Source organism: Anser cygnoides, chromosome 4, assembly GCF_040182565.1.
Source record: "Anser cygnoides isolate HZ-2024a breed goose chromosome 4, Taihu_goose_T2T_genome, whole genome shotgun sequence".
In the NCBI taxonomy this organism is placed as follows: Eukaryota; Metazoa; Chordata; class Aves; order Anseriformes; family Anatidae; genus Anser; species Anser cygnoides.
The window spans coordinates 28,418,289-28,440,323 of NC_089876.1; the positions used below are offsets into that span (position 1 = coordinate 28,418,289).

A 22,035-nucleotide genomic window follows, 5' to 3' on the forward strand; every position below is an offset into this window, starting at 1 on the left:
CCAGTGAATTATTTCTGGTGAAAGGCTTCTCAGTGTTTTGCTACAGGCATGCAGATTTACACACAGAGCATTATGCATGTACACATGGTGAGAGCTCTACCAGGGGTGCCCAGCACCATGCCCTCCTCTATGCCCAGCTCCCAGGCAAAGCTATTCTTGGCAAGTACAGAAGAAACAGAGATTCAGAAATGGAAAAAAAAACAAACCCAACAACCCCTGGAAACACCAGCACAGCAGAGCACGTTCATAAGGCAAAAAAACCTCTTTCACTCAGTACACCCTAGCTACTGCCACGCTTTGGGAGCAGAAAGCAAGGGGGACGTATTACTATTATTAGCCCTTGGGATGTGAAGCAGCTGCTTCGCAGCCTTCTTTCAGACTATTGGCAAGATGCTGTGATATTTCCTTCGCACATACGCCCAGGCACAGACAGACAGACAGACAGACCCCCACAATGGTGAGAACATCCCCGCCGCTCAGGTGAGACAGACAGACAGAGAGCACGAGGACAGCGCGACTGCGCGTACTCACAGCTCCGAGTACAGGAGGTGCAGGTTGCCCACATTGTCTATGTAGTTTGCAGGGCTTAGCCAAGGTAGGACCAGTAACAGGAGAGCCTTCATTCCCAGTGCAGGGCTGGCACTGCTGCTAGGTTTCCTCCTTCCCACTCGCTCTGTGCTGGTGGGACACGCACCGCGAAGCTGTCGTGCCAGCCAAGCCCCTTCTAAGCGAGCCTTTCCATTTCAACGCAACGGGAGCACGTTATGAATCGAGCTTAAATCCCACAAATGAGGCTACGCTGCAAAATCATTGACCTGTAAGAGGATTACTCGTTCTGACTCTCAGATGGGGAGATGTGAGGGTTTAGGGACAGCACAGCATGGTTGGCGAGACAGTGACTTATGCTGCAGAGCAGAGCGATGCTCGGGGAAGAGACCTGCCTCCTGCAGGATTCAGAGTGGTTCTTTGGAGCCAGCTGGTACGTTTACATCACTGCCCACGAGCAGATGGGTTACGAGCTGAACTGCATCACGGAAGGGTGTAGCCGCCTGACACGGGGGAAACGTGCCCCCCGTGGAGTTTGGAAGTGAGCTACAGCAGAAGACCACACCTTTTTAAAGTAAAACACCACAAAGGATTGCAGCCAACTGCTGGCTGCTTGCATCGCGGTCTGAATTCTCAACATCCAGTCAGACGGTTCTGTGCAAACATAAATCATGTAGTAAGCCAAGGGCATGTCTCTTCTCTCCCTCTCTCTCTCTCTCAGGATGCAAGAGCAAACATTTTAAATAAGGATGCTTTCAGTGGTCTACTCTGTGGTAACTGGAGATTTAAAAAAATTCAAGTCCTCTCTTCAATTACAAAGCATAAAAACCAGCAAGCTCACCTCATCCCATCAGCGACCCCACCCCTGAACAGGGCAAGCTTTCATTTTCTCTCTGAGAACCAGGATTGATCTGAGACTGATTTGTGCAAGAAACACGGGGACTGCCGACTGCACTGGTGACTCTAACAGAGTCTGATTTTTTCACTGGAAACACAGATCGTGCTCAGCCGAGATTTTTTTCAGCCAGCATCTGAGACATTCTATCCAAAGGCACCAGGCTGTTGTTACTGTAATATTATTTGTTTATTTGTTTCTAATCAGCAAATTCAGACACTTTGTCTACTGATTCATCACTGCTAGGAGAACCCCATCAGCTCAGCCTGCACTGTGCCTGGGCTTGCTGCAGCTGGTGCCTGAAGAGCACAGTGCCCTTCTCCTCTCCTGCACCGCCGTGAGCTGGGAGTGGGGTGGCAAGAAATGCTTCTCTGCTCCTCTTTGAATCGAATTAGGCAGAAGCATAAAATATCTTTGGTGATTATTAACAAATGCTACATTAAAAACGAAATGTACTGCACTGTTTCTGCAAACATAAGGTTTCAAAAATCTCCTTTATGGGTCCCTCCTAATTCTTTTAGGTGGGAATGCCAGTGAGGGCATGACCCTGGGAAACCTTCAACTGGCTTAAACAATAAAGACTCATGTTTTTTAGTGAAACCCTCAGCAGCAAATGTACCCTATTATTTATATGCCTCTGCCCTCTAGCCTTAAGGTAACTCAGCCCTCCAAACTGTCCTGAATATGGAAAATATGGTCATGGGTGGCACAGAAGAAGCTGTGTAACACCACCTTGTCGTGCACTACCTTAAGGCTTTAGGATTTAATGGCCATGGAGACCACAGTTCTGCTCTGGGTTTTCAAGGCTGGGAGTTAGTGGGGAGAGCCTGGCACAGGGGAGGAGATGCAGAAAGAGGCTGTGGAGATGTGTTCCTGAACATGCCTTGGTAGGGCCCAGGCCTCGTCAGGAACTCAGAGATCCTGCCAGGCCATTGACATTTGGTGATAATCATTCGAATAAAACTTGCTGGACTTTTACAGGATTAAAACACCAATCACAACAGTGCAATTCTGCTAGGCATGTTTCTGAAGGGCGCCTTTATTTAAGAGAAGGAGAAACCAAGCCACTGGAGAGACTTGTACATGTCCAACACTAGAAGCCAGGAATTATGCTGGTTGTGTGGCTTCTGTGTAGAAAACAAAATGTCCCTTTCTTTGTTTCTGCATATTTTTTCTAATTAATTTTATGGTCATGGATCTGTCATCTCAAGAAAAAGTGAAGTCAAAAAGAACGATCTAAAATCTATTAAAGTCAGCCATATATATCACAATGGAAGGTATTTGCACTAGGGGTTGAAGATTTTATCTTTGCAATCTGTAGAGCAACATAATCCCTGTGACAGCAGCTCACAGCAGACTGTCAGTCCCTTTACCTGCATTGCTTTTGAGATTTGTATTTGTGGCATGTCAGAGAATTACTGAACAAAGGCAGAAAATCACGGGGAACTTTGCTAATTTCTTCTTCTAGAAGCAGAAAACTAATCTTGTGGAGCACAGCTGCCACCACCTTTTTCTGTTTTTTTTTTTCTTCTTTCTTTTTTTTTTTTTTTGAGTTTTAGAGATGCAAAATGATCGACTTTTTAAACCATGACATAAGCAGTGAATAAGTTGAATAAATTCCTCACCTAGGAGCATAAGTCGCACCTGCGGTCCAGAGGGGAAATCATTTCACTGAACAACAGATAAAGGCCATAGAAAAGGGCATGTCTTACACCCCAGCTCTCCTCGGATTCAAGATGCTGTTATCTGGGCTACACCAAAGCAGTCGGAAATCAAAGCCCTGGAGGTGCCTCGTCACTCCTGCCTGCTGCAAGGAAGGCCGAAGACGCAAGACACGTGCTTTTCCCCGTCAAATAGAGCATCATTCACCATCAGTTCTCCCCCTGCAAAGGAACCAAGCTGCTCCCAGGGGTTGTTTCTCCTTCAGAGAGGGTGTCCTGGCCCCTGGGGAGGTTAGCACGGTGAGCGTTGCTCCCCCATGCCATGCTGGGGAGGCCGGGCCTGTGCAAGGCCCCTGGTGCCTGTGGAGGGCCGGTGCTCACCTGGAAGGAAGGAGCCCGTGGCTCCAAAGACCAAACTGGAATATTTTCTGCTCTACTTCACATGTAGGTCATTTGCGATTCAAAAATGGATTGAAGAAAGGGCAATTACAAAAGCCGTAATGTACCACTAAAATATTCATGGTAGCTCAGCTTCCCCAAACTGGCAGATCTCTTCGGATGACTAAATATACGCTTCCATTATGCAGCTAACCACAAGGTATCCACTCAGAACTGCTAACAAGAGCATGGAGTACCTGGAGTGGATTTGATTTTAAAAAAAGAGTGAGATATTGTCAAATAGAAATTCAGCTCTAAACTCATAATAGCATAGGTGCTCACAGGGACTGAAATTGATAAATCTTTCTTTACATTAAGTCTATTTTAATCAGCATTACTTGCAGATACTTTTTCCTCTCCATAAGTAAAAGACAGAGCAATTAAAAAAACCCACCACCTCTCAGTCAAAACTTACTGGGTTTGGAAATGCTGTTCGAGATGACCGCGCTGCACAACCTCTGAGCAGTGTTCTGTGAAAGGGCAGCTAACCATTAGCTTGTCCAGGAGGTTATTCACAAGGATGCTGGACTTCCTGCAGCTCTGGAGAACCACGAGCTTGCGGTCCATGGGGCAGAAGTCCTTTTCCAAGAGGAAGTTCGTAAGGCAGGCCGTGCAAAAGGTGTGACCGCAGAGCGTGTCTAGCGGCTGAAGCAAAGGTTGTAGGCAGATGTGGCAGATCAGATCGTCATCGACTTCTTCCGTGTAGCTGTACAAGTGGTTTTCCTCTGGTAAATGTGCCTGGCCGCAGGTGGCACAGAGCGGCGGGGACCTCTCCTCCATTTCTTCTTTCTGGCTCATACTCGGAACTGGTGCAATTCAGAAGAGGGCAGACAGAAGCACCCAACCTGGTTTCTATTCGTGAGAGCAGCAGCAAGGCCTGCGTGCCATCAGATCTGTGGGGAAGAAAGCCAAACAATTATGTTCTGGATTGTTTTTTCTTAGTGTATTTATGGTATGTACCTGGATATAAAGTACTCTGGGAGTTTTTAGGGAAGCATTGCATCTTCGGGATGGGAGGGTTAAGCAAAGAAGAGAAAAGTAATAGATTGTGAACTCCAGTGAACTTTTTAGCTTCTAGGTCTAGCTCAACTGACAAAACTACTCTCACTGTAAAGAAAGACATCAGAACAGCGAGAATACTACTGGCATGTAAGGTTTGAAAACCTTAAATTAGCATATAACTATGAGACCCATCACATGACTTTTTTATAGTGGTCACATTACTTCTGCTGGAAAAGCAGCATCATGCATAGGCAAACACGGCAATATTGTGCAGAAACATGGGTAAGAATAATGATTACTGCCCAAGCCACCTGCTCGGGGCAGAGGGGGAAAGCAGCACCTAGGCCTAGCCCACATGAGCACACAGACATTGTGCACACAGACGCAGGATACAGATTTAGAGCCTGGGACCCTCCAGACCATCCTCTTACACAGCAGTGATGGGTCTGTCTGATCTTCAAAACCACTGAACAAAAATTAAGCCTGTTCACTTAATAATTTGTGTTACAGCCCTAGATTTGTACTATTTCTCTTACTACAGCGCTGATGAGCAAGCTCTGGCCAGGGCACCTGCCTGCTGGTATTTCAAAGATGTAAACACTGTGGGTGGCAGCAAAACCGAGCAGTAATTTGTAGCTTTTACTTGATGAACCCTGACTGCCTGTTGAAGCACTTACTTACGTCTCATTACATCTATGCTTATTTTGATCTATCTCTTTGAAAATAAACACGAAGACATAAAATATGCAATGGCCTAATTACTACTCTTGCTTGAAAATGTAAATCTTATTTGCTGCTCTAACATAGCACTGTACCCTTGCTTCCAGCTTGACTTAATTTGCTGAGACAATTTGTCAGCCTCAGACACTCACGTTTGAGGGCAAATGAGGGAAAGAATATAAAAAAAATCTGACTATGACAGAGCACATTTTCATTTAAAATGAAAACAAACCTTATTTTTATGTAAAGCTTGTGGGCTCTAAACCTGAGAAATTAAACATCAACATGGCAGGGTTTTTCTGACATATAGGTAAAATGATAGCCCCACTAACTCTATCCAGATGCTTGAATGTCAAACATTCACTTCAATGCTTTGCTAGATCCTATTCTTATATAGCTATTATGCTAAGTGGCTGTATAATAGCATTTTTTTGCTTGCAAGACTAAGGTCTGCATACACTCTGTCTCCTGCTTAGCAGTAGCTTCATTTGAATTAAAATCATCACATATTTGAATTCCTGCAAATATTTAAAATACTCTACACTGTAGCAAATATTCCCCTTTGTAAAAATATTAATCAGAACTTTATGTAGAGAACTTTGTGAAGAAAATGACATCTTTATGTAGTGCAGAAAACAAATATACCTTCTGTCTTAATATAGGAATTAAAAACTATATTAGTTGGCTTTATTAAGGTGACACGTGGCAAAATGAATCAAGAAAAAGACAAAAGGTATCGCTGTAGATAAAGTACTGGCAAGCTCCAATAAGAGAGAAGACACAAAGAGTTGTTTGAGAAGTAACAAGCCAGTCACAACCTCTCACCACTTGCGAGAATGGCAATATGCAGTTTGTGGGTTCGAGAGCAGCAGTAAAATGAAGTAAAAATCAATTGAACATGATGAAAATAGCACTGCTTTATGAACTTCATTCTTTCTTACTATCAGAAGACACACCTGGATCTACTGCCACACACAAAAAGAAGGTCAGCATGGGCTTTAGCAGACACGGAATTAGATCCAGCCTATTCCTAACAATGCAGTAGTTAAAATGGCTGGGAAATTTGGCAGGGGTTTGCTACCTCAGGTAACGCAGGGGCTCTGGTCGCTGCCACTTTGCATCTAGTGGTCTTGAGTGACAGAGCCATCCCTGAAATATCCATGGCATTGCCGGCATGCAGCAAGGTGGAATATTTCTTCTAACAGAGCACAAAATCCAAACCATATGTAGGCTATACTGCACAACAGGCCTCGTGTGCTTACTCTGGAAAAGCAGCAGCAAAGACACGGCCTTGTGGCCTGAGCATCTTAGCTGGGAGATCCTAGGTTCAGGAGGGTGACAGGCCCCTGATTTCTTGGCTCTTTAAGGCTGCATTTATTACCTGTTTCTCTGGGTATTTAAAACTTATCTGTGGGGACCTGCCAGTGTTTCGCTTGGCATGTGGGGCGTGGAGGAAGAATGCAGGCACAGGCAGGGACGAAACACAACACGGCTTTCCACACAGCATCAGCAGCAAGTCAAGAGAGGTTTCCGTGCATTGGTTTTTAAGTCTTGGCAAAACAATGTGTATCTGAGATGCCTCACACCTGGTGAAATGAGGGGAGACCCAACACATTTGCCCTTTAAAGAGGATTCACAAGCAGAGACTCCAGAGCTGCTGATCATCTGCTGCATTACAGTGTTAGAGAGAGTTACTGTGACTGTCAAAGCAACAGGGACAAGAAGAAAGCTGCACAAGTCCTGCCCTATGTTACGTCCTTCAAAGTTTCCAGACCCTCCTGGCCACCTTACAGATACTCATTATGGACCTGACACGCTGATAATGTGTCACTAATGAGAAAGAGCAGGTGTTGGGAACTGTACCTGAATTTTACAAGGTGTACATAAATTACAAATACTTGCTGCGGCTCAGAGAAACAAAAACATCCATGTTGATTAATAACAGGCGTCGAACTTTTAGGAGACTTAATTCAAGTCCTATGGCCTGTGCAATTTAGAAATTTTAGACTACATAATAACATAAGTTCCTTTCAATTCAAAAGGAAAAAATCTATCAGCCTCTTCCGGCTAATCTGGTCAGTGTTCACCCATGAAGAACCTTCTCAAATTACTGTACACAAGCAATGAAATAATCACTGTCAGCCTTTGGGAGGCAACTATACCACCAAAAGAGTTAGCACGGAGGGTGCCAAATGGAGGTGTTACACAAATTTGGCCAGAGGCAGAAGTTGCTTGCAATATATTGCAGTCGTTTGTGTTTAAAACATTTATGCATTGTCATAACAAAGCTACATAATTAATTTAATGTCCTTTTAGGAAGCTTAAAGCCTTGGTGTTTAGCTGTGCTAATGTTTGTTCTTGAGCTATGCAGAAGAGAAGGAAAAGAGGATTTAAAGCCGATCTGCTGATCTTCCATTAACTATGAATAAAGCAACACACGTTGAGAAAGGAACCCCATACAGGTGGATGGTACACCATAGCTAAGTGAAAAAAAACAACAATTATTACCTGGTTGGAAGTGTCTTCTTCAAGGTCCATGTTTGGGGAAGGATAAGAAGGGAAGGGGGGTGCGGGGGCCGAGGGGGTGTCTGTGTCAGTGTCGACACCATCGGCAGCCTCAGCAGGGTGAGGACATCACCTCAGCTTACAGACAGAGAAATGTATGCAGAGAGTGTGTGGGTGATTGGCAGCAGGAGCTTTTAGAGGTGTTGGTGCTGTGCCCAAGAAGACGATATCAGCATTTATTGCTTCACTGTCGTGACAGAGGTTTTCAGCGACTCAAATCCCTGTTTTCTTCCCATCAGGGCAACTCCCAGTGACCACAGTGAAAGCCAACATCGTGGTCACACACCTTTTAAAAACTTACCCAACACACTGTGCCAGGTTGAAGGAGTTTGCATCTTACGGGTCTTCAGCACTCAGGAATTTACAGCCACAAGAAGTGTTTAGGAGAACAGCAAAAGAAACACAGACAAAAAGCATGGGCAGTAAATGCAGAGAGTGAGAACAGAGAATGCCTTTCATCCACTTGTGCTGACAAGCCTGAAGTTGTCCCATTCCCATGAGGCAGGTATAAGCAAGCTAAGGCTTAAATCTGGACTTACCCTCAGAGCACCAGGGCAGCGAGAAGCAGGCTCCTGAGCTGCACCAGCTCCATCAGCCGCCCCGTCAAACATTAACCCAGCAGCCGGGGGGGCTGCACGGGGAAGTAGCATGGTGCAAGGAGGAAGAAGCTTCTGCGAGATGAGTAAGCAGGGCTGAAAGAGAAAGAACGGAGTGATGAAAGGCAGCGAGGAAGCAGCTAGCACAGGGAGGGATAAACAGGCACCTAAAGGCCAGAGAAACACTAACACAGAGCCTGCAAGGGCAGCAACTGGCTCGTATCTGGAATGGTGGAAGACGAGGCAGTGAGCAGGCATCGCTACAAAACAGAGGTAAGATGCAAAACAGGTAGGGGGTTTAGCTCCAGTAGCTCAAGCAACATGGCTTGGGGATAGCAAAATCCTCTGAGTCAAGCGAAAGGGCAGCCAGTGTGGGAAGGGAATATGAATGGCACAGCAAGATCGCCAAATATTAGGGTGTTTATTCTTTTAATATGTGTGTGTAATTAAGTGACGCATATTAATGCTCCTGCTCTATTTTTGTACTGTCTGCACATGCACAAATACTATATCCACTGATTAAAAGAGGTTTCCTTTTCGTGCCCTGTCTTACTCACATCATGCTGTAGGAGGCAGAGGTATTACTGACAGCTGCCGTACTCTCATGAGCTAGACCATGACAACAAAGTTATCCTGCTGTTCTTACCCCAGCATGGGGTGTTATCTCCTACAGGAGAGTAACAAGCTGTCAGCATGACACTGTATGGCCAGATGGGCTGCTCTGCAGGCTGATAAGGAAACCACTCCAAAGGTGCAAGCACCTCATTTTCTTAATACTCAGGCCATTTTGCTGAGATTCCTGAGGTGGACTTCTTGCTTCTTAATGATGAAAAGGAGCCACATAACACTGCACTTTTCCCCATAATAGAGTTAACTCCTTAATGACACCTCAGCCCAGCTGTTAGTGGCTGAGCCCAGGCAGGTCAGAAGCTGTGGGGCTTGTCCCCATCTAGTGGCTCACCTACACTGGGGATCAGAGCCAGGAGGGACCTGAGATCCTCCTTTGCCCTCCAGCAAAAGTTCAGAGCTCCCAGGTTACGCAGGATTAGCTGCGGCAACATGCCAGAGAGCCTAGCCCTTGCTACTCATATGAGAATCCAGGCTGCAAAATCACTGCGCCTATTTCTCATTCAGGGTTTTATAACAAGGCGGCAGGTTGGATGCTCATGTAAAACTACCTGCCTTTAGTTAGAGAAATTTTAATGCTGTTGTAATTCATTATCTTTCATCAAACCACCTTCTTGCTAGCAGGCCTCCCAGTTACTGTGTTTTGTGCCACCAATTGCGTTTCCTCAACTGAAGAGTTTTATAGGTTACACTGACTTCACTGTGGAAAGTAGTACTTATTTTGGAGGCCATCGGGGAGCCTTTTTGTTTCAAAATAGTAGATAAACATTGTGGAAAACATCAAACAGTGTCCATCCTTCAGTAATATGTACTATACAGTATTTTCCATGCAAACAGACAGTAACTCACATTCCAAAGGTCTGGATAGAGAATCTCATATAACAATTTGCACTATCATTGGCATAGCTGCAGTTAAGACCAATGGGGTGAATCAGCCTGCCTGGATTTGTAACTTTGTTCCTAGAAAAGTTACTGTAATAATACATGTATTATTATCTTCCTCTTTTTCCCCCTCTCTCCCTTGTTTTTAAATCTCTTTTACCTATAGCAAAGTCACAACATTTTCTCCCTGCCTGATGTGTAATGAGTAGCAAACCATCTCCAGCGAAGATTTGTTATGGGCAGAGGTGAGATGCATACCTCCAGGTAAAAAGTCAGTAGCTGGAGATGAGTCAGAGATCTGGTACTGATTTACCAGGTAAGAATTTGAGATTATAGGAAAGACTGTTAGAGATGGCTCTTAGAGGAAAATAATTGTAATTGTTCGGCACATCAGCACAGACTGTCTCTGAGACAACCAACAGGAACTCCAAAACCTCTCCTCTTACACAGTTGATTTTTCAAAGTTATTATTAGTCAAAAAGTCCTTCTCAGAGATTATAACCATCAAAGCACTTTGCAAAGCTTTCAGCGATGAAAGTCATTTCAAACTGAATACAAAAATCCAAGGGCACAGTGCAGTAGGTGAATAACCACCACTTTTTAAGTTGTAGCTCAAGCTGTGAAACCTAACAGGAATGTCATACTGTGCCTGCATGCACAATAACTTCAAAAACCAGAACCAGATTGTTTGAAAAGACAGTTTTCTCTGTGGCTCATGCTGGAATTTACAGAATAAACCAATGTTGGAAAAAGTTTTTTTTTTTTTTTTTTGTGGAATTACGAATCTGAAACTTCTCTTCGGAATGTATGGAAATATATTCTGCCTTTTTGTCTCTCTGTCTCTCGCACACCCACACAAACCTGAGTTGCTCTTTCTGGCAATTTCACAGATACAAAACTTTACTCAGCATGTTGAAATGAAAAATTTCAGCCCAGAAGTAACTTAAGAATATTAGGAACAGCTGGACAAGGATTGAGTAAAAGGAAGGTTTGAGTAAGGCAGCGTGTGTCAGCAGGTTATCCTTCCCAAACTACAAGGAACGCATCCTATGAATGAGCTTACCTTGGTAGTACTTCAGAGAAGACTCGTTGCTAGCATGTCTCAGGTAGTTGTGTGTTGGTGGAGGCAATAATTTCAGTTCCTTGCTTGTTTTGAAGTTTGGTAAACCCAGGCTGGGACCAGCTCTTTATGCTACAAGCTCAGGCTCCACGTACAAAGGGGAGCTGTAGCAGAACTGACGGGCTGTGGGTAACTGCCTCTCGGGCACACACGTTCTGCCTACCCAAAGGAAGTCGAAGCAAGACTATGCGAGCAATTATGATTGACTCCTAAAGTGCTTCCTAAACATGTGCTCATCCTAATTGACATAATAAATGCCATCGGCATTTCACATCCTAAATTATAAAATTGTACTGCTAGTTATGTAACAAAAGGTGCATTACCGCTCTGATTTGGCTGATTGCTCCAGCTGGCTTTGGCAAGATAGTCTCACAAATACCACAAGCTTGCTTTCAGGCATTTGACCTAATGATAAAACTGTACCTGTGTGGCTGAATAACCACATGCCCCAGCTGTCTTTGGAGGTGCTGGTAGCAAGGAGTTGGTACAACGATCCATGCGAACTGTGCAAGGGTGCTCATCCCTGGTTCCTGCCCCAGATGTGTCTCTGTGATGGGGGACACCCACCTGCCCATGCTCCTCCTCTGCTTCAGGTCAAGGAAATGTGGGTCTGCAGACCACTCCTGAGCTATGGGGTGCTCCAGCAAAGCGCTCCTCAAGCCAGACAGCCCATCCCCTGGTGTGTATGGACCCACACGGGATATATCATGACAATTAGACATAACACCTTGCAATCACAAAATACAGTGCAAAATTTGGAATAAAATGCATTACCTTTGTACCTCTGCACCTTCTGTGTGAATTTGGTGTTAACTCCATGATGTTAACTGCTGTTAATCCCATGGGCAATTACATTGCTACTACCGTGTTTCCTAAAGAAATAGGGAGGTTCTGCACTTTTTCTCTCTCTCTCTCTTTGAGTCTGCTTGTTCAATCTCGCTTTTGCTCCCCAATATCTTTTGGATCTATTTTTCAGGTTCAGCCAGATCTGACAGAATGGCAGAAGCCTCCCTACACATTATCACCATTCAAATTATCACCATTGCCTTGAGAATAGTTGTCTGGGTAGGACAGAGAAAAGAAGCAATGTTCCCACAAAAAAAAAGGCTGTAGAACGAACACAAATCATACTGGATACCAGAGTATGACAAGAAGGACAAGGGAATTTTGCATACCCAGCCCTCAAGAAAAACTAATGTTGGAGTTACATCATATTAGACAAAGCCACAGGGGAACAGTGGTCACTAATTCATTTGCCCACAGAACCCCTGATATGCAATCCCAAAACCTCATTCTTTCTCCCTTCCCCTATTTGACCTTTCATACTTTACCACGCACGACAGCCCAGGCACTCTGAAGGCCCATACCTCTAATAGAGGTATCTACCTAAACAAAAAAGCTTTCTTTCTAGGTATGCCTTTTTTTTTATGGCTTTCTAATCAGCTAATGAACTTTTTTGCAACATTCCTAAGGCCAACTATACCCAGCCTCTTCAAGAAGAGCAAGATGCCACCTCCTGCACTACATGCCCTTCCTTTTATACTCCAGGCTGGCCCAGCTGAAAGAGCACAGGAAACCTCCCTGTGACCTGGTCTGTCAGGGGGAAAAGGACCCTCAACTCTACTGCAAGCTGCTGCTCATGTGTAAGGGCTAAGGGGTAAGGGGCTATGGGGTAAGAGGCAGGGGCAATGGGGGAAAGGGTGTGATTGTGCTTGGGGTGGGTGGAAGGCATGGCTGGAGGCTGGTACCCTGGTTGCCATGCAGTGCCCATTTAGTCTCAGAGAAGTCCTGCTTGTCCTGGTTAAAGTGTTTTACTTCCCATGCTTTGAAAATAATGGGTGTTTAGACAGCAAGTAAGCAATCTCATTGACTTCCCCATCTGTGGGATGAAGAGCGGTTATAAAACAAATAAATAAATAAAGGCAAACACAGCACCTTCTAAAAGGCTTTAAAGTAGTTTTTATCTCTTTTGTGGCACAAAATCCATTGCGTTTTTGCTGTATGATTATTTCTGTCGGTAACAATGAAGAATGACCTGTCCAACTCACTCATGGCTTTGTGATATGAGAGTAACTCAGCCAACACAAACTTATCACACAGCAAAATGCATGGAAAAGTGAAAGTCTTAACTTAATACAGCTTCATAATAAGCCTTAATCTCTCCTCTCATTCCTCTCCTGGCATGGTGGGGCACAATCCTGCTGCACAGCGGGGGGTGAGGCAGGGAGGTGAGGCAGGCAGATGGGCTCATGGGGGAGAGCAATGGGAAAGGGGACATTTACCTATATTGATGCTCATTAACTTCAAGCACACTTAAGGGAGGGTGCTAACTGGGATGAACATGTCTCTGTGTGCCAGAGAGAGTGACTCCTATGTTATGCCTGAAATGGGGTGGAATAAATCCAGGCCAATGTCCCCTGGGTCTCTGTATGTTCCCTGTAGCCTGCAGAGACATGTTCTGCCACTGTATCTACTAATTGAACCACTCTCAGCAGTTCAGGCATGTGCAAAATGCTCAGGCCTGTGCAGATAAGTAATTCAGAAGCCCAAGTTTCCACCTCAGGGCAAACATGGAGCAAAACTGCCTCCAAAAGTCAGCCCCATCTCCAAATCATCCAGCAAGTTTGCAAGGGAGGGCATCCCCAGCCGAGGACACCCAGCCCTTCCTCCCACAGCCACAGTGCCTGCCACCCTCAGACTAAGCAGTGTCTTCTCGCGTGTGACCATGAGATAACATTTAGTAACTACAAAGTGCTGAACAGATGATGGATAACCCTGCTAATAACGTATAATAAAGCAAGCGCTTCTTTAATTACCCTGTGCCTTTAGAGCTGCTCCTCTGATCCAGGAGTCCCTTAATGCTTTACAAACTACTTAATGAGTTCTCACAACACCCTGTGGGAACCTTTTTTTAGGATCAGCCCATAGCACGGCTGGGTGAGCAGGGAAGGGGCAGCTGGCTGCTCCCAGGTTGCAGGGCTGGGCTCCCGTGGTAATGCCCAGCCTCTGGCACGTCTTCATGTAGTGATGTGGCCACAGGGATGCTCTTAGTTGTGATCTAAGGGAAATCCCTCAGATTTGTCATTGGACTGCATCTTCTACTTTATGAACAGGCACCTGTAAGGATATAATCGTCTGTGTTGTAGTTCTACTTATGTTGCCTCTAACTATAGTACTTATATCTATAATTTAAGATACAAACCTGTAAATGTGAAAATGTCCATAACATAAATTATATCTGTATCTCTTTTTTTTTTTCATCCTTCCACCACTTGAATCTACCAAAAAAAAAAAAAAAACACAAACAAACAAACTAAAAACCTGTTGACTACCCAAGTAGGGTAGTCAACAAGTGGATGTCAACAACTTAGGAAAGTGACATGTCCCAGAGATAGCCCCTTAAATAATGGGCAGACGCAAAATATGCAGCTGGAAACAGAAATTTCAGGGGGAAGAAGTTCAGATGAGGTTGCAAGTGCTGCAATGCACAGTGCTGAATTTTGCATTTAAGAGTAATGCACTGCTTGAAATAGGTAAATGTATTGCATGATGAAAAGGCTGAGCCCAGCAGCCCAGCTACTGAGGTTTATCTGTTCTCTTGTCCTAACGCTGGTAGATTTTTGGGTCTTGAACAAATAGCTTACTGTCTTTCACTCATTTATCTCTCTTATTAAGTGGTGCTGACAGTGCCCATGCAGATGGAGCCTGCTACCCCTTTGGGAGCAAGCTGTGCATTGAGGCATATAACTGGATCCCACATGGGAAGGACTGGGGAAACACGAGGTATCTGGGCAGGGGGAGCAGCTCTCCAGCTAGGGTTGTGAAACAGTTGCTGTTCCAGGGCAATTTTTGGCATGAAGGAGGATAATGACTAAGATCCCTGTCCAACACATGTCTCAGCAAATAAATTCTGTTTATTACAAGTGACTGGGCTCTCAGCTACCAAAACATGTCCTCCAGAGCCTGGTTCTGCCTCCTGTGCCCAGTGCTGGGAAACAACACCCCTGAGCACAGCACTACTCACCGGGCTTGATTCATCACTGTTTTAATTGGGCTTGGTGGGAACTCCGCCGTAAAGTCCACTGCTAATTAACATGCGTGTGCTGCTGATGGCATCGTAACATTCTCTTTAAAATGAAGAGGCTTGTGAAGTTTTGTCAGCCAGGACATGAGAGTGACACCAGCCGGGGGATGATAGCTAAGTCTGCAGCTGAATTAAGATCTGCTTCCAGAACCAGTCTGGTGGGTGTGGAGACTATTTGTGTGCTGATTACTGCCCTGATGAGAACCCAATTAGGAATTACATGCTCAGAGTGTCCTGCTTCCTGCTGGTGCGTGCCACGCGCTCAGATGTGATCTGCTGCATGCACGCAGGCAAGGTTTTTTTTGGTTATTATTTCAAATTCCTTCTACAAGTCATAGCTATTTCAGTGCCTCAGACCCTTTTTTTTTTGCCTGCATGTAAACTATGTTATTTCCTAAATAGCAGTAGTATGATTAGCTGACTCCTCAGACTGAAGCTATGAAAAGCCAAAGCTATGCTACAAGTTGCTTTCCAGCACTAAGCTCTGCTTGCGAAATCCTGTGTCGACTGGTACTGCTCGATATATAGCACAAAGAGCTACAAGCACAAACCATCTCTGAAGGAGAACAGCAAATAAAACAGCAACATCACCCACATTTTTTAAAATCAGTGTCTCAATGGTACCTATACCATGTATCTGTAGGAAAGGAAAGCAAAAAGTGAACGAGAATAACATCCAAAATCAGATCAAAATTTACCTGTATTCTGAAAAGCCACTTTCTGAAAAGATTTATCAGTCCAGGCAGAGAAGTAGCTGCCATCCCTTAGTAAGAAATTGCTGACACATGCAAAACATCATTTTAAGACTCCTTGTTTTAAGAAGGATGCTGAAGGTAAGTTAAAGTAAAACCCAAGGGCCAAGGAGAGTGCTGCCAGGGGCTGCCAGGCAGCTAGGAAGTTTCAGGGCTCATTGATTTCCTTGTCAAGGGCTAATTGATGTTTATTCAGAGGGACAGCAATAGCATGCAGTCAGAGGCAGTTGCACCTGACCGGAGCTGCCTACTAACTGTTCCCTGAACTTTACCAAAGGTGAAAGTTTCTGCTTCTATGTTCAGTTCCCTCGAGTCATATGATTCCTGTAATGACCTTTTTAAAGACTCGGCTTGAGACTTTGGGGAAAGCCTGGGGAAAATCAGCTGCACCTTTGCACATCCCAGTTTCTAAGAGCAAAAATTTCAGTGGAAGAGGGATGCATCCCAGACAAGTGCAAAGCCAGGCAGTCTTGCATGATGCCAGAATCTGACCATTTTAACCAGAGAGGGGACTCCTTAAATCCCCAAAAAGCTTTGGCCACAAGAAACAGTCCATCAAAATCAGCTGCAGCCCTCCCTCTGCCTCTGCAAGCCAGGCAGGCTAGGCTGCAGAGGCAGGAGCAACAGCTCCAGAAATACCTGGCAGCAGCCCTACAGCAGCCAGCTTGGAGGAGACCCTTCACATCTGGAAAACCTTCAGTAATTTACCTTCCTGCTGGAAATAATGTTGCCTGATTTCCTGGTTTGCAGCGAAATGAGGCTAATCTGTCATCTCATCCTGTGAGCAAGATTTATTTGCATTTGCAAAAGAAAAGTTTTGCTGGGGGAAGATGCCAGCCCCTTCAAACCTCTTCCAGAAGACAATTCAATTCTGATAGACAATCACAACCCGGAGCCAGGGACATTCTTCTTTCCAAGTCTGTGCTACAATGAAGGCCTGATGCAGCTAACGCTCAAACACATGGGCTTGGAACATCCTTCCAAAAAACAACTCGTGAGAGGTGGGGAGGACACTTGTACAGGACCACAGACAAATAAAAGACATTAGCAGCGGGAGGAAGACTATTTTCAGGTGGCAAGAAAGAGATAATAAAGAGACAAGTTTCTCCAGATTGATTCAATTTATATTTTTGGAAAATATACATGGCCTCTGAGGTTTAGGGTGGAAGAGCATAAAATAGTAAATTAGTAACAGATTGCTTTCTTAAGAGGAGTTTTCAGTGTCAGGAAAGTGGATTGGAGTACTGAGGATACCACTCCTTGCAAGGCAACAATTTTTCCAAATGCCTGATGGTGAATCCTAGCTTTTTTTTTTTTTTCCTTTTTTTTTAAATCAGTGTCAGTTAAAAAAAAAAAAGAAAAGCCCTTTGTTTTTCTAACAACAGAAGGTAATAGGCAGTGCTGCTTTGATAAAGTGGTAGAGCTGCCTTGATGTGTTCTGCTTGAACTTGAATGAGCAAACAAAAAGCCCTTTGGAGGGCGGGATGAACAGGGATTTTGTGCTCTGCTCTATTTCTATAGGAGACTGGGGGAAAACAGCCACATCGTGTGGTTCCCAGTACAGTCACCTAAGGTATTTCTGCCTTTCCTGCAGGTGAAGGAACCCTTTCCTAGTGTTGGGCATTTGGGGAAAGCATGAATTATCAGTCTATTTTGCCTATCATAAAGGCATCATAAAGTCTGTCTTTCCTGGTTTTTCATTTTCCTTGATAAACATCAAAGCACCCATGCACATGATGCAAGCAGTCCATCCTTATTCATTAAAAACACCTCAAAATGTGCTTAGCTCTAAACGTTTGAATGAGTCCTACTGATTTATGCACTCAGTCTAGTCTGCCAATTACTTCAAGTATATCTTCAGGGTGCGAAGACATCCATGTATCCTCAGGGCAGCCCTGGACTCTTTGTTGGCATGTCTGTGCATGCATTATGCTTTCACAGAAATGATCAGGTTCATCCGTAGAAAGGAAACTTGTCAGAAATTACATATATTCACACATATATACAGTTTTTCAACCACTGCATATATCAGTACTGAATGACAAGACAACTTGAGCTAAGAACTGATTATAAGTTTAAATAAGTGAAGAAGAACGTAAGCTAAAGATACTAAGCTAAATTTAGCCTTGGTTTGCCTCCCATGGCTTCAGAGAGACTTCTTGGAGTTTAACCTGTGGGAGAAATGGGTTTCCAGAGGCTGTATAAAACACTGGGGTAAAGCTTCTGCACTGCAAACAGCACCTCTCCATGGGTAATCAGTTAGATTTTAACATATTTTCCTGAAGACACAGCTTCTTAGCAAAAGGAAGACAGAAAACCAAACACATCTAGCTAAGAAAGAGGTAATGAATTAGGCATGGCGATCTAGCGCACCAGTAAGCAGCATCCTAACACCAGCTACCAAGAAATGCAGCAACATACAGGCAAGATAATTTCATCCCTGCGTTACGTTATGGGCACAGTGAATCACTGATGGCAGAGGCAATAAAACGTGTCTCTGCCTTGCTGTGTGGCACTTCCCAGTATGCAGGCTGAGAAGCAGACCCACTCCCCGCTGCCCAAAGGGGGCTGCTTGGTTTGCCTGAGAATGTCCTTGCACGTTTGCTCCCCTGGAGCAACCGGTAGGCTGAAAGAGAGAACAGCACAGAAAGCAATGCAAGTCTTTAAACTCACGGGTCTGGCTGGGCTGCTGGCAGAGTCCCGCTGGTGCTGGGTCACGGGGCTGTGGCAGGGGTGGCAGGGCAGCGGTGCCGCATCCCGCTCAGCCCGCTCCCTCCAGGAGGAGAGCGGCGGCCGGCCGTGTCTCACGGGGAAGCCTGTGGCATCAAAGGAGGCAACAAGAAAAGCTGAATTGCATAAACCTGAGCAATTCAAGGTTTAGAGAACCACACCCTCCCAATTATTTCTCCTGGAGGCAAGATAAGCATGTGCAGGCTGCTCAGAGAACAATGTAATTTGAAGCTTTTGCTTTTCTTTCCGGCATATACCAAAGTCCATTTTCAGTTTGGCTTTGCCTTGAGTTTCTTTTCTTCTTGCAGCCATACAATCAACTCGGTTCACATTTAATAGAGCCCAGTGATCTGTCTTAAAAGTTGCTTCAAGTCAAAAGATTCATTTTGGCTTTCCCCTTGGAGCAGGAAGAGCTCTAACCCAGGGCCCACCCTCATGCTTTGCAAGCTGGATCTTCACCTTGCTCCTGCACATTTGGAGTCAGTGATGAAGCAGTGAACCATGTGAGAGCAGTTTGTAAACTAGGGAATCAGCTGCTGGAAATACAAGCTCTGCTAAGTTTCTGAACACTGGGAAAAAAAGACTATCTTAAGACTATCTTAAAGCCTCTTAAAGTCTGATTTTCAAGGGAAAAACTACCTAAGGAAGGGATAAGATGGTGGTGTACAGATACCTGGTTATGAGCAACTGAGTATGAATGTTACTTATGATGGTAGTGGGATCAAAAATGCAATATTTCCAGTGGATGAAAAGAAGCACTGATCTCCCAGCTACATGAATCACTGATAAATGCAATGACTTCAGCCATCGTAAGCATTTTACCCTAAGAAAGGAAGTGTTACTCAGGAAGCAAGACACCTTTGGAGATGGACTTGCAGGAGGCAACCACAGTGTGTGCTGAAAAGACAGAAGGAAATCCCTAGCCTCTGATATAAACATCTATGGCTACCGGGTCTTGGCCTCCAATTCATTCTATGCAAGTTTGTTTCCCTTCAAATATTTTAAAAGCATGCTTGCTACTTGTGATTATAAAATCCCTTGTTAAATATTTATTTTAAGAAATCATCAAGGGAACTGTCAAGTCCCACCAGCGAGCATGACAGTCATGCTCTTAGCCTGACGAACGCTTGCTTGCAGTCACGTTTGCCTTTCCTGCCCAGCACAGCACCTCTGCACGAGGCTGCTCGAGGAGATATGGGATGGGTCCCTGCAGAGCCAGCCCAGTGGTGCTCAGTCCAGGTTTGGGCAGCAGCACGGAGCTGGAGCTGGGGCACTGTGTAGAAGTGCTGCTGCTCCTGCCCTGTGATGGGTGCAACGCGAAGTGACATGGCCCTCATGGGGCCAGATGCCCACAGCAGTCACAAGGCCAGGTACCCAAGCTCCATGTGTCAGCCGTCTGCAAGATTGAACTATGCACATGCAACCTACTGTTAAAAAATATCCTGAAGCTACAGAAGCTTAAACATTAGCAAATCCATCCCCACAGAGCAAGGCATGTGTTTAAATCCTTCCTCACGTGGGAGGTCTCTTCTAGGCTGATCGCCTTGATCAGAAGGCCCAGCGCCTTGCTGTCACAGGTTGACCACATCAGACACTCTCAGTTTCAGACTTCATTTCCATTTTAGAAACTAGCCAAATTTTCGCCCCCTCCCACTGCTGGGAGGCTTTGCTAAGTTTCCAGACCAAGGGCCAGCTCAAACTCATTTGTTCTCATGCCAGAGTTGCTGGATTGCTTAAATGGTCTTTCCCATCTCTCAACATGCTCTCCTATTTTCTTTCCCATACTCTCTAAGCTTCTGGTTCAAATAAAGGCTCTCCCCTGCTCCCCCATACAGCCCTTTTGGGCACCCATTCCTCTCCAAAGTCATTACTCTAGAAGATGGCATTAATGCTTCCTACCACATACCAGGCAAGTTGTTTCCCCAGGAGGTGACTTATGTGTTGGCTCTGAACCAAAGCGCTAGTGAGCTGCACTTTTAGGTGGAAGGTCCTCTGATGAATATGCCTTTCAGCCTCTGGGAAGGATCTCCTCTCAGCTACAGGTGGTTTACTACATAATGTAAAGATTCTCTCCTTTGCCTGTAGCTGGCTAAATGCTCTGTTACAGCTTCTTCATCAACAACATAAAAAATTGGGAGTATTTCCTAATATGATTCATTCTTTTGCATCAAAATAAGAGCAGTGTCTGGCAGATCTGGCCAACATTGTAAATTTCTTATTCCCTGGTACAGCTTCATACACTGCAGATGAAAAAGAAGCAAACATTTTGCTTTGTGGTATTTTAAAACAAATCTGAGCAGCTTGTCTTAACCCATGCAAAAATGGGCGTAAGGACAGGCCTTTCCAGTTGCAGATATTCCGTACTTCACTGCTGCTGAAATTATTTCCAGGAGAACAACATGCCATAAACTCTATTGTATTAGGCTTACTCATTTATTTACTTCAGCTGAGTGATTTCAGTGTACACTGCAGTACGTGTTGTGCAAGCGTGCATTGGAAAATTGTCATAATCAAATGTTAGATGATAATATTGTAATGGATACCTTCTGTGTCAGGCTCTGAAAAGATCCCCTGTTTCCTTCACACTTGCTGCCTTCCACGGACATCACCCTCTGAAGCGCCATGATACTGGAGCACATAGCAGATGCTGCTGACCCCTCTTCTAGCCCCTGCTCTGGGCCAGCCAGTGGATGGCTTGCAAACAGGATATAAAAGACCAGTCTCCAGTGCACCTTCCTTCCCTGTTCCTACAGATCTGGCACAGGGCTGAGCTGCGTTTGTCTTTTTTAAGTGCACAAGGAATCCCCAGTGCCATTGAACATCTCTGTGGTGTCCCCACAATGGCAAAACACGACCTCCATGGATGGACGGTGGCATGGGGACCAGGAGGATGTCATGCGACAGGGCATCAGGAGTTCAGGGCGGTAGGGACAGACTAGTCAGGAGGAAACGGGGTCCCTTGGGCTGAAGCTGGCCTCCCTACAGTACATGATGGCAGGTCACATCCACATCTGACATGGGCACATGTAGTGGCATCTGATCCAGTGTGCTCACATGGGATTGCACCAAATCTATGCCTTGGTGTGTAGAGGCATACCAGAGGACAGGAACCATCCACAGGGGCAAAAAATCAGGTTTAGAAATGACTCCAGAATGAAGGCCAGTGTTTCCATGTCCAGTCTTGTCCTCATTTCCTCTTTGTGGAAAATCAGCACTGTGAATTGGATCACAAAACATGAAGGGAAAGATTGCCAAGTGCTTGTACTATGGACTCTCTTGGGATTACTGAGTGCCATTGACAGTCTGCTTGGAAATGAGACTATGGACTCTGCAGTCATTAATCACTGATGTTAAGCTAGCAGTCCTCTACAGTGTGACAGTTTAAATTGGATGTTGACTTCCAAAGTTGACCTACAT

The 22,035-nt window shown here is 44.9% G+C and overlaps 1 protein-coding gene across 8 annotated transcripts in view; it reads right to left on the reverse strand.

Annotated features, from left to right (window-relative positions):
- LNX1 (ligand of numb-protein X 1) overlaps positions 1 to 22,035 on the reverse strand; it is a 106,146-nt gene that overhangs the window by 58,960 nt on the left and 25,151 nt on the right. The window contains exons 2-4 of one of the 8 annotated variants that reach the window (XM_066995864.1): positions 18,562 to 18,704; positions 8,367 to 8,519; positions 3,956 to 4,433 (exon numbers count right to left, since the gene is read on the reverse strand). In XM_066995864.1, coding sequence (XP_066851965.1) covers positions 3,956 to 4,338 — 383 coding nt within the window. In that variant the 5' untranslated portion in view covers positions 4,339 to 4,433; positions 8,367 to 8,519; positions 18,562 to 18,704. Of the gene's footprint in view, positions 1 to 531; positions 1,019 to 3,955; positions 4,434 to 8,366; positions 8,520 to 10,995; positions 11,220 to 18,561; positions 18,770 to 22,035 lie in introns of those variants that run through there. The other 7 variants (XM_013172765.3, XM_048049950.2, XM_066995867.1 and 4 more) reach the window with 7 other exon arrangements.